Genomic DNA, 10,382 nt, shown 5'->3' on the forward strand with positions numbered 1-10,382 from the left:
AGTATCTAATGCTTTTTCAATTAATTTTACCCATGGGTTTGTGAATGAGCGCTTCTTCTGTATTTGACGATGCTGCCACTATTTGTTTAGGAGGTTCTGCCAAAACTTTCTTGAAAAAAATTTTGAATGATTGTCTGATAAAATTGTGGCAGGGAAAACATGAAGCAGTTTTTACCATCGTTTCACAGTGGAGTTGGACCACCATCGATTCATTGAAGTTGGTAAGGAACCAAAATGCCTATATTTATTCATTCTGCCCGCTGCCACTAAGTTAGCAATTTTCAGCAAAAATGCAGTAAAAATATTCAGCAACTCTTGTATGTTTTGGCATGCATTATGTTTGATGTACACTAATTAGATTGATTGGCTGTAACTATATACGAAAGTTGATATAATTCAGTTAATTAGTTGAGTTCAATAACAGAAGTAGTGTAGCTCCCAGAAGTGTGATCGATGAAGAGCTATTATAGTGTAGAGCTTGCTGTAAGTAGTGATGAGTGATGAAAGAATGTTAATTAGGCAATTTTAGGAGCAAAAGCTTGTGGCATTGCTGGCTTTGCTTGAGGAAAATTCAATGGCTTTGTTACATTCCTGATTGGTTAATGTAAAGTTGCAGAGCCATTTGTGAGGTCATAATGACCAAGAGGAAGAGGGGAGGGGTTCTGAAAGAGGTCTTGTGAATATCACGACAGCCTTTAGTCATGTTCAGTTTATGTATCATATATTTCTTAAGTTGATAGCTACAACACTCATCAGATTTTGATTCTTCATTTTCAAATAACAGAGACACAACATCTTTGCTTTCCAAGTAAGAAAATCAAATGATCTATTTTCAGGCTAATTCATACATATAAGAAACCAGTTCAGGGTGGGATTTATTATGGTCCGGCCTATAAGAGAAAGAGAAAAAAATTAATTTTGATTATATTTATATAGGCACTTCATCATTTTCTATATTTATCCTTATCTTTCTATCTTTATTAAATGTTGAATTTTTTTTTGTTATTATTAAGGGGTAGAGGTTGAAACTAATTAAATCTTAAACTTGAGTTAATGATATTTAAGGTTTTTCATAATTTCAATAAAAAATACTAAAAGTGACTTATAAATAAAATAAAATATAATGTAGTATAATTTTTATTTGATTTATCAATTTCAAGATAAAAGGCAAAACACATCTTTGAGGAAAATTTTATAATCTAGTTCTCAAATGAACCTAACAATTCACACAAGTTAGATTTCATCCCAACTTGAATGTCGGGCCCGATGTACATATCTATGTAGGGCTGCACAAAGGATTGGATGGCATTGAATTTTAGCTTAACCCGAAATCTAGTCTCTTTCATAAAAAGGACTAGGTAAGCAACTCGTAGTCGAGTTTTGTCCAGTGATAACTTGAAAATTAACAGAACAGGACTTGGTCCATAGAATTGAAAGACTGGTCTTGTTAATCCAGTACTTACTTAGCCTTTTTTTTCTTTTTTTCTCTATGAGAAGGAATAATTCATTTCAACTTAATAAACTCAATTAAGATAATAAAAACACTTATAATAATGATAAATACATAATAATTTCTAACAATAAAAAATATTTCTGTTATAATTTAAATGATTTAAATTTATAATTTTAATAAAAATAACACTCAACAAACTTCAACAACACTACATTACAACAATAATTTAAAAACAAACTTAACAAATCTTCATACAATCATCTCCTTAGCGTCAATTACACTTGAAGCATTTGTCAAAAATAAATTATTTATAATTATATTAAATAAATTAATAGAAGTGGACTGGACCAAGTGGTTTAGATGTTCAGTCTCCTGTCCAGTCCAATCCGAAGAAATAATTTGGTCTTTTCAGTTCTTTTGGTCTTGAAGGACCGGTATTTACATAGACCAAACAAGACTGGACCATATCGAGTTGGATTCGGTCAGACAAAATCGGAAGACTTTTGCACAGTCCTATATCCAGGCATCATGCAGCCCGAGTATTCTAGCTGGATTTTCGCCCAACCCAAAAACTATTTTTAAAAATGAAAATAATTTTATTAATCTACAAAAAATATAATTATAATTATTAAATAAATCAATTCTAAGTTTTAAAAAAAATTGGAATCATAAAAAATGTCTATAATGACCATAAAAACAATATAATACATAAAAATAACGCTATTTTTTGCCAACAGAAAAATAACAGTGTACATAAAAAAGTTTCAAAAAAAAAAAACAGTTTGGGTTGTCACCAGACAGGGCTTAACCTCAGCCTGGTTTCTGACTTGACAAGCCCGAATAGCTGGGGTAGAATCGGGCTATCTGGCCACCTATACAGCGCTAGTTGAATTCAGACCACAACATAATCTGTTGGTCCCTCGCTTGTTTTGTTTGCGACGATTTTGACATTAATTTCAAAACGCGGACAAGGCTAGGATGGGATACCAAGCACGGGCGCGTCTTGTTGAGATTTGTCTTTGAAAAATCATGCGAAAGAAACTCAAAATTGCACATTACGCATAGATATACTATAAAGTATATAAACCGTCATATGAATCTTTGAAATATACAAATGAAAAAATAGCCAAACACGTGCATAGGATTATGAGAACGTTTCTTTGGAAGAAAATCGTGTCACTTATTTTAATTAATGGGCCAACATAGCCCTCTAACAATATTAAACTGCGAATTAAATTAGCCCGAATATCATGTTTAGGACTTAGGCCCTTCAACCTCAAAAAATGTGAAACATATAAACTGGATATTATTCCAATAAAATATCCCCAATATATATTACCCTTTATTATTCGGACTGAATAATTATATTATTGTACTCACTACCCATCTTCCCCAATATATATAGACTCTATAAGAGCATATAAATAATTTTACATGAATTAAGAAATTCAGTTAAAATTAATTAATACTTTTTGTAGTTTTAGGATTACCCTCAATAAAAATTTTAGCTAGAAAAGATTGTTTAATTAGTTAATAAATATCAAAGTAAGGGATATTTAGAGAAAAATCAGTACTTTATAAAACAAAAGGTCATGTATTTATATGAATAACGAGGAAGATCTTATAATAGGATTGGAAGGAGAAGGAGTATTCTCCTTCAATTCCCTTAAAAAAAAAATCTCCTATGATTTCTTTAGAACTATTACAGTGCGAACAAAAGGAAGATTAACTTATATCGTTCCCAAGTCCTACCATTTCAAACTCTGAGTTGTGGGATTTGAAACTTGAAAGCAAAAAAATTAAAAAAAAGGGTTTCATTTGGCGGAAAAGCAACTTGAGACAAGCCATGAAAGAGAAAAGATTGAGATATTTCATATTATAAAAGTAAAGAACTAGCTATGGTTGTCTCATTCACCTTTCTCTAAACCCAACATATTTTTCTGCTCTGAGTTGGATTTGAAATTATTAATTCATGAAGATCAAAGTATCACCAACCCCAACAAAGTCAACTCCATAAAGGGAAAAAAAAAATATTATACAGAGAGCATCAATGGGTTGTTACACTACTAGTATCTCCCACCCTCCCCCTCACCCTTGACCCCCCCTCTCTCTACAAATGTGTATACACAATTAGGTACTCTTCCCTCCAAAATTTTAAAATATAAAATATTTTAATAAAAATAAATTTTTATTAATAATATTTTTTAATATCACTTTTTACATATATTCTCCCTCTCCTTAATATTTTTTTTATAAATGAAGTATTAAGTGAAAAATATTTTTAAAAATTTATATTTTTGTGTTGAAAATGTAAAGTTATAAAATATATTTAATTAACTTTATTAATATATGTAATTTTATTTAAAAACATCTCATGAATTAAAATAAAAAAATACATATACACGTGATCATATATCTTCCTCAATCTTATTTATAAAACATGTCAGCGATTTTTTATTGTAATTTTTTTATTCTTTGATAAATATTGATAAAAAATATATTGTTAAAGTATGTAGTATATTTTAACAGTGATAAAATTAAAAAATTATTAAATTTTTAGAAACAATTAATTATATTTTAAAAAAATTCTTATTCTTAATTGGATGGGGTTTTGAACGGGCAAAGTTGCAATTGGTAAACAATTAACGTACGGCACTTGCAAAAAAAAAAAAAAAAGACCAAGTTACCTACGTAGGACTGCATGAAAGTTCACACCCACGTGGTATCATTTTCTTTAATCTGTTTTGTTGTGTTTGAATCTCTCAGCTTTAGGTCAACCACTATTAGCAGTGGCAGTGCTGTGGGAGCATGTAGCCGTTGGATGGGCTTAGACTCATCGGACGGCTGTGGTAGGCGAAGATGAAAAGAAAGAAAAGAGGTTCACGTCTTTATATGCAGTCAACCAATTTGGTGGCACTAGAAACGTTGAAAACATTATTGTTGTTTACATCAGCATCATAAATGTCAAAACCCCCCAAAACCCCCAACCCTGTTTCATTCAATTGCGACCTCATTAATATCAATTCCTCAACCACCTTTACGTCTCCAAAACTAATTGGTATGTACAGTACTGATATATTTTTTTGCTGTGTGTACTCCCTCTCGGTTGTAATATAGGACACCGATAAATATTTTATGGTTTTAAAAAAAATTAGTCAAAACATTAATCTTTTAAATTTTTTATATATTTTCAATTACACTTTCATTAAATAACATATAAAAACACTTTAATAATGATAATTGAAATAAATAAAATAGGAAATATAGTTAAAAGAATAATTATAAAAATTATTCAATGTCAATATTATTAAATAGAATTTCAAAAGATGTCCTGTACTATGATTTGGATGGATGAATTGTATATCTTTATATTTTTTAAATGCCCATATATGTACTATTAGATATTTTGAAAGTTGTGTGCATTAAAGACATGATGAGTCCATTGTATATGAGTTGATTCCTTATTCTTTTATCTTTCATAGTATATGGAGATACAAAATTGACTAGTCATTTTAAGGATAAGTGTGGATAATATAGTTTTTTTATCTAGATAATTCATATGACATTGAGAAGTTTTAAATTTTATTTTTAAGCTGTTCAAATTTGAATTTTTTTAATTGTAATATAAATGGAGATATTTTGAACTTTTATTTTCTTTTAAAAAAATGATAGTTTAAAATAAAAAAGTTAGGCTTTGAATTATTTATTATTCATATTAAATTTGAATAATTCAAAATTATTTCTAACTGTAACCACCACATGCGTACAGACCGTTTCTCTCCATTCATGCAATCGTAGGCTGTTGTATTGAATTTAATAGTTTTTAAAAGTATGAATTTATCTATGTCATTAAAATTTAATTAATTCATAAAAGCTAGAGGTAAGAGGATGCAAGAGCGATTACTCTGGATAAAAAATTTTAAGATATCCAGACTAACAGGGATTAAGTTTAATAAAAAGAATTAGTCCATCACAATGTGATAAATTAAGGTTTGAATTTTTGTTAAGAGAAGTATTCACATTTAGTACTCAATTGTATTTTAAATATGATTATCTTCTATATATGAAAGTATTTTTGGGAGCAATCAAAAAATTTAAGATATCCTGAGCGAAAGGGGAAAAAATGTATCAATGCATATATGCTTAGACTTAACAAAAAATGATCCGTTGAGTATCTCAATGCTAATAAGCAATAATGGTGCCTTCCAAGGCAACATGAAGATGTACATAGAGAATAGAATCAACTGGACGTTCTCGTCTCGCCAAATTAAATAGTGTTTTTCCCCCCTCTATGGTTTGACATATATGTGAACTGTGTGAGAAGATTATCAGCATATTTTGGTGATTTGGTCTGATTGCAAAGTAGTAATATCTGATTAATTTATATATTATTCCCTCCTAATGGATGATGTGCTAGAGATTCCCAAACCACGAATATTATTGGGTTAATACTAGCATCATGCTTCCCATGGTGCTTTTGTATCATCAATTTTCATTGATATGACTGGCCAAATTAAAGTAGGGTTTGACCTAACCAAATAGCCTATTCATAGTGGAGTACTTATGCCAGCCAGTATTTGATTATCACTACTTTTGTCTCTGTTTTATATTGTTGCTTTTTAATCTTCCAATGGGAATCCAATTCCCAAACATTTCAAATAACATATAAAGTTCCATGGTGCTATAATATCTGGGGTCAACCATGAACAAGAAAAAGAAAAAGGTGTTTGGGGAAGAGCGAAAGAAATTTCATGTGAGAGGTCGATCGCTTCAGAATTAATTTTCTTTAGTTTATAGTGGAATCTATCATGTGCTATATAGTAATGATCAAGTTCATATCTCCAAGTCAACATATAATAATTAACCTCTTAAAATTGGGAAAGAACAATTCCATCTGATCAATTCGTTTCAGAAACTTCAAAAGCCAACTTTGGGATACATAGAGTTCTATTCTATAATCCAGAAGATTTAATTTCTCTTACGTTGCCTAATTTTCTTTATTTAGGTACCATATATGCATGCATGCAGGGTCTAAAAGTCAAGATATTCACAAATCAGGAGTTGTTTATAAATTAAATTAAACTCCCAATTCGTTTTCATTCAATTCAAATCAGGAGTACTATATAGCACGTTATAGCTAGCGTATTATCATAAGTTAAACGTACACCTTGACATTGACAACAACTAATCTTAGCGTGGGAAAAAAACACATGGATAAATTTTTTTATTTTCTAGAAGCGCATTCGATCGATCTTTAATTTATTATTTAAAATCCAGTCTAGGTCTAGCCTATAGCTAATCTATACTAATTTGCCTAAGTGAGAATAATTTTAAAGAAATAAATGCACTAAAACAAATTCTTGCAGTCCGTCTTTTTAAAACCTAAGCTAAATTCATAGACAATTACATTACAGTATTTATAAATTATGATCCACAACCTAGTATTACTTCGACTACAAGGCCACCACATTTTAGTTTCTGAATTATGAAAAAGGATATGCTCATTTATTTTACCAACAGTAGAAACCTAAAACTTGTTTTTAATGAAATAAGAAACTGCTGTGCTGGTAGTGGTTATAATGTTTTCTTTTTCAAATTACATTTTTTTACATCTAAATAAAAACAAATGGAAAAATCAACATGAAGATTTATTTATTACACGACAGAAGTTGAAGGGGTCAACATGAAACACACGTGTATTTTTACCATTTTCAAAATAAATAAAGTAAATATAATTTTAATCTTTGTACTTTACTTACATTTTATTTTTAATTTTTATATTTTTTTAATATTTAAGTTTTTATACTTTTATTTTTTATTATTTTTTGTCCTTTCAAGATTTTTATACTTTGCTTATAGAGGAATTGAAAATAATAAAAAATAAAAGTATAGAGAACTAAAATATCAAAAAAAAATATAGGAATCAAAAGTAAAATGCGAATAAAGTCCATGAACTAAAAGTAATGTTTATTCAAATAAATATTAAAATTAAATAACTGATAAATTATCTAAGAAATTTTAATATAAAGTGAAGAAAAATTAGGTAAATATAATATTTTAATTTATACATATTTTTTCACCTTTTGCATTACTTCTTATCTTAAACTACAATGATTTTTAATGTGCTATTCCCTCCATTTAATATTATGAGACATTTCTTAAAATGATTATATTAAAAAATATAAGACATTTTAAGTCTTCTAGGTTGCAATTAATAAAGTTTTTTAAAAAATACTCTTAACTAGGGGTGTAATTAATAAAGTTTCTTAATTGAATATTCTATTAAGTAAGGCTAAATATGAAAATTGTGTATAATTTTAAAGACATTTAACTAATTTATCAAGAATGTAATCTAGTTAAAAACATCTTATAACACTAGAGAGAGTGAGAGATAAAATTACTCTCTTTGATCCAGAACATAAGCAATTTCTCCATCCAATTTTAATCCAAATTATAAGCAATTCAGTATTTATAAAAAAAATTTCCTACGTTACATTTTATTTGTATTAATTTTGATTTTTGTGTTTGTAAATTTATGGACTTCTTCTCACGCATCATAAATTAAAATTTAAAATAAAAATAATATATATTTTTTTAAAAATAAAAAATTGTTAACATGAGAATTATTTAAAAGATGTTTATATTTTCAACAGTACTACACGGTTTTATACTTTAGAACACGAAATATAAATAGCTGTGGTGTTATTCAACTGCGTTGACCTGGCAACTGGAGGAAACTTCAAGCGTGTGGGAGTGTAAATTATTTTGGTTCACTCGTCGGATTGTCCGGGTGGTTTCTGTGGGCTTTCGTATTGGGGTAAATGGGACCCACCACAACCCCTTCTTTGGACCTTTACAGTAACACTTGTTTTGTCGTCGCCTGCTTTTCCCAAACACAAAAAAAATATATATCTAATTATTCAACTCCAACTAATCTTTACCCTTCCCATTGACGAAGCTCCCTTTGACTTCTCTCTCTCTCTCTGTTTTAAAGCCTCTCCCTCTCAATCCCATCTTCTCCAATCCATCTCCTCTCCTCCTCCTCCTTGCCCGGAGCTCATGGCTGTGGATCTCGTAGGCCTTCCCAGGAAGATGGAAGAACAGATGGCTATTCAAGAGGTTGCTTCTGCTGGCTTGAAGAGCATGGAACATTTCATTCGTCTTCTTAATTCTTCTGACTCTGCCCCTTCTTCTGATAATCCCCATCGTCTCGACTGTACCCATCTCACCGACCTCACCGTCTCCAAGTTCAAGCAGGTCATCAACTTACTCAATCGCACAGGTCACGCTCGCTTCCGTCGTGCTCCTTCTCACAATCCCAATCCTCCTTCCTCGTCTCCTTCTGCTCTTCCTAATCCGTCCCAATCGGACCGCCTCGCTCTGAATTCGGTTCACTCTCAGGGTTTGACCCTTGATTTTGCCAAGCCCTGTAAGGTCAAGACTGCGCAGTCCAAACCTTCCACCGAGTTATCCGTGTCTCAGTACTCCAAGGACACCTTTAGTATCTCCCCTCCCATTTCGACCACCAGCTCCTCCTTTATGTCTTCTATCACCGGAGACGGCAGCGTTTCCGACGGAAAAATAGGTCCCTCCCTGCTTCCTCCGCCCGCTCCCGTCGTCTCCGCCGGTAAACCCCCTCTCTCCTCGTCTCACCGGAAAAGGTGTCATGATTCGGCTTTCTCTGAGAAGATTTCTTCCTCCGGTCACTGCCATTGCTCTAAGAGAAGGTATTTTATATTTTGCATCCACTTGAAAATTTCAATTTTCGACTACGATGTGCGAATCGTTATCGAAGTCGGTAATTATTGACAAGATCTCTTTACGTTTTTTTTTTACAGGAAATCTCGAGTTAAAAAGACGATCCGCGTGCCGGCGATAAGCTCGAAGATGGCCGATATTCCGCCGGACGAGTTTTCTTGGAGAAAGTACGGTCAGAAGCCTATCAAGGGTTCGCCCTACCCTCGGTATGAATCCATCCCTTTTTCATTCTTTTTTTCCTTTCAGCATCACCGCAAACAAGTTGAATTCGTCAAAGTCAAACACGAATCTCTTAACTCTTGCAATTTTTAGTAATTATTAAAATCAAATTAATTCATCCCAAAAAAAAATTCTTATGTGTTTCTGATCTAATTATTATTTTTCTGGTATTACAGTGGGTATTACAAGTGCAGTACCGTGAGAGGCTGTCCGGCGAAAAAGCATGTTGAGCGAGCCCTAGACGATCCCAAGATGCTGATCGTGACATACGAAGGGGAACACCGTCACGCTCCGGAAGCGCGTGCGGCGGAGTGCGGCGGTGCAGGCATCACTCTTAGCCTTCAGGCCAGTTAAACGACGGCACCGAGTCGAAGCAAGCACCGTCCACCGACGAGGCACGTACGTTCGAGCGAACCTTGACGGAAGAAGATACGTTTTGTCTTGTAACTTGTGGACGAGAAAGCGGAGTCGTCTAAGAGTTGATAAGGTTTTCTTCGTGTAAATTTGACCCAAAAAAAACGGTGAAGGATTAAAAAAATGAAATACAAAAATTATATTTTCATTTTTTTTGTTCCGGAGAATTGATTTATTCATTAATTGAAGAGAACGGGAGTGGGGCCCAGTGTTTGGTTGCTTTAAACATGATTGGGAGGTCGAAGTTGAAAGATTTGGACAATAGTCACCAACAAAAAAATAAGTTCAAAGATTAGATTCCTTTGGGTTGAAACTGGAAAAAAGAGGCATGTGTGGGGGAGGGGTGTTTGAGGAAAAAGTCAAAAAGCGCGGGTCCAATAGTTGAAATTTCGAAAAAGGAAAATTAGAATATAAACTTTTATATAAATAAATGTGGTTGAGCGGAGAAGGAAGCGAGCGGGACCTACGCCAGCTAATTCAAATCTCGGAGCTAGTGCCTGTTGGTTGACTAGGGGGTGTGCTTCGCTGGGTGCAGTGT

General features: G+C 32.2%; 1 protein-coding gene across 1 annotated transcript; it reads left to right on the forward strand.

The window, feature by feature from the left end:
- Positions 1-8,383: 8,383 nt before the first annotated feature.
- On the forward strand, positions 8,384-9,992 carry LOC129310166 (probable WRKY transcription factor 17). Its single transcript, XM_054952036.1, has 3 exons — positions 8,384-9,180; positions 9,292-9,417; positions 9,607-9,992. The coding sequence occupies exons 1-3, from the start codon at positions 8,513-8,515 to the stop codon at positions 9,782-9,784; spliced, it is 972 nt and encodes a 323-aa protein (XP_054808011.1). The 5' UTR covers positions 8,384-8,512; the 3' UTR covers positions 9,785-9,992.
- The last annotated feature ends 390 nt before the right edge of the window (positions 9,993-10,382 follow it).

Source organism: Prosopis cineraria, unplaced genomic scaffold, assembly GCF_029017545.1.
Source record: "Prosopis cineraria cultivar Desert tree isolate PC_DT_omini unplaced genomic scaffold, ASM2901754v1 PC4, whole genome shotgun sequence".
In the NCBI taxonomy this organism is placed as follows: Eukaryota; Viridiplantae; Streptophyta; class Magnoliopsida; order Fabales; family Fabaceae; genus Prosopis; species Prosopis cineraria.

What these genes read in the sequence shown, in the direction of transcription:
- LOC129310166 (XM_054952036.1), top strand. Translation starts at nt 8,513, where the DNA reads ATGGCTGTGGATCTCGTAGGCCTTCCCAGGAAGATGGAAGAACAGATG. An exon ending in TGCCATTGCTCTAAGAGAAG is followed by an intron (nt 9,181 to 9,291) that starts GTATTTTATATT and finishes TTTTTTTTACAG; the next exon opens with GAAATCTCGAGTTAAAAAGA. An exon ending in AAGGGTTCGCCCTACCCTCG is followed by an intron (nt 9,418 to 9,606) that starts GTATGAATCCAT and finishes CTGGTATTACAG; the next exon opens with TGGGTATTACAAGTGCAGTA.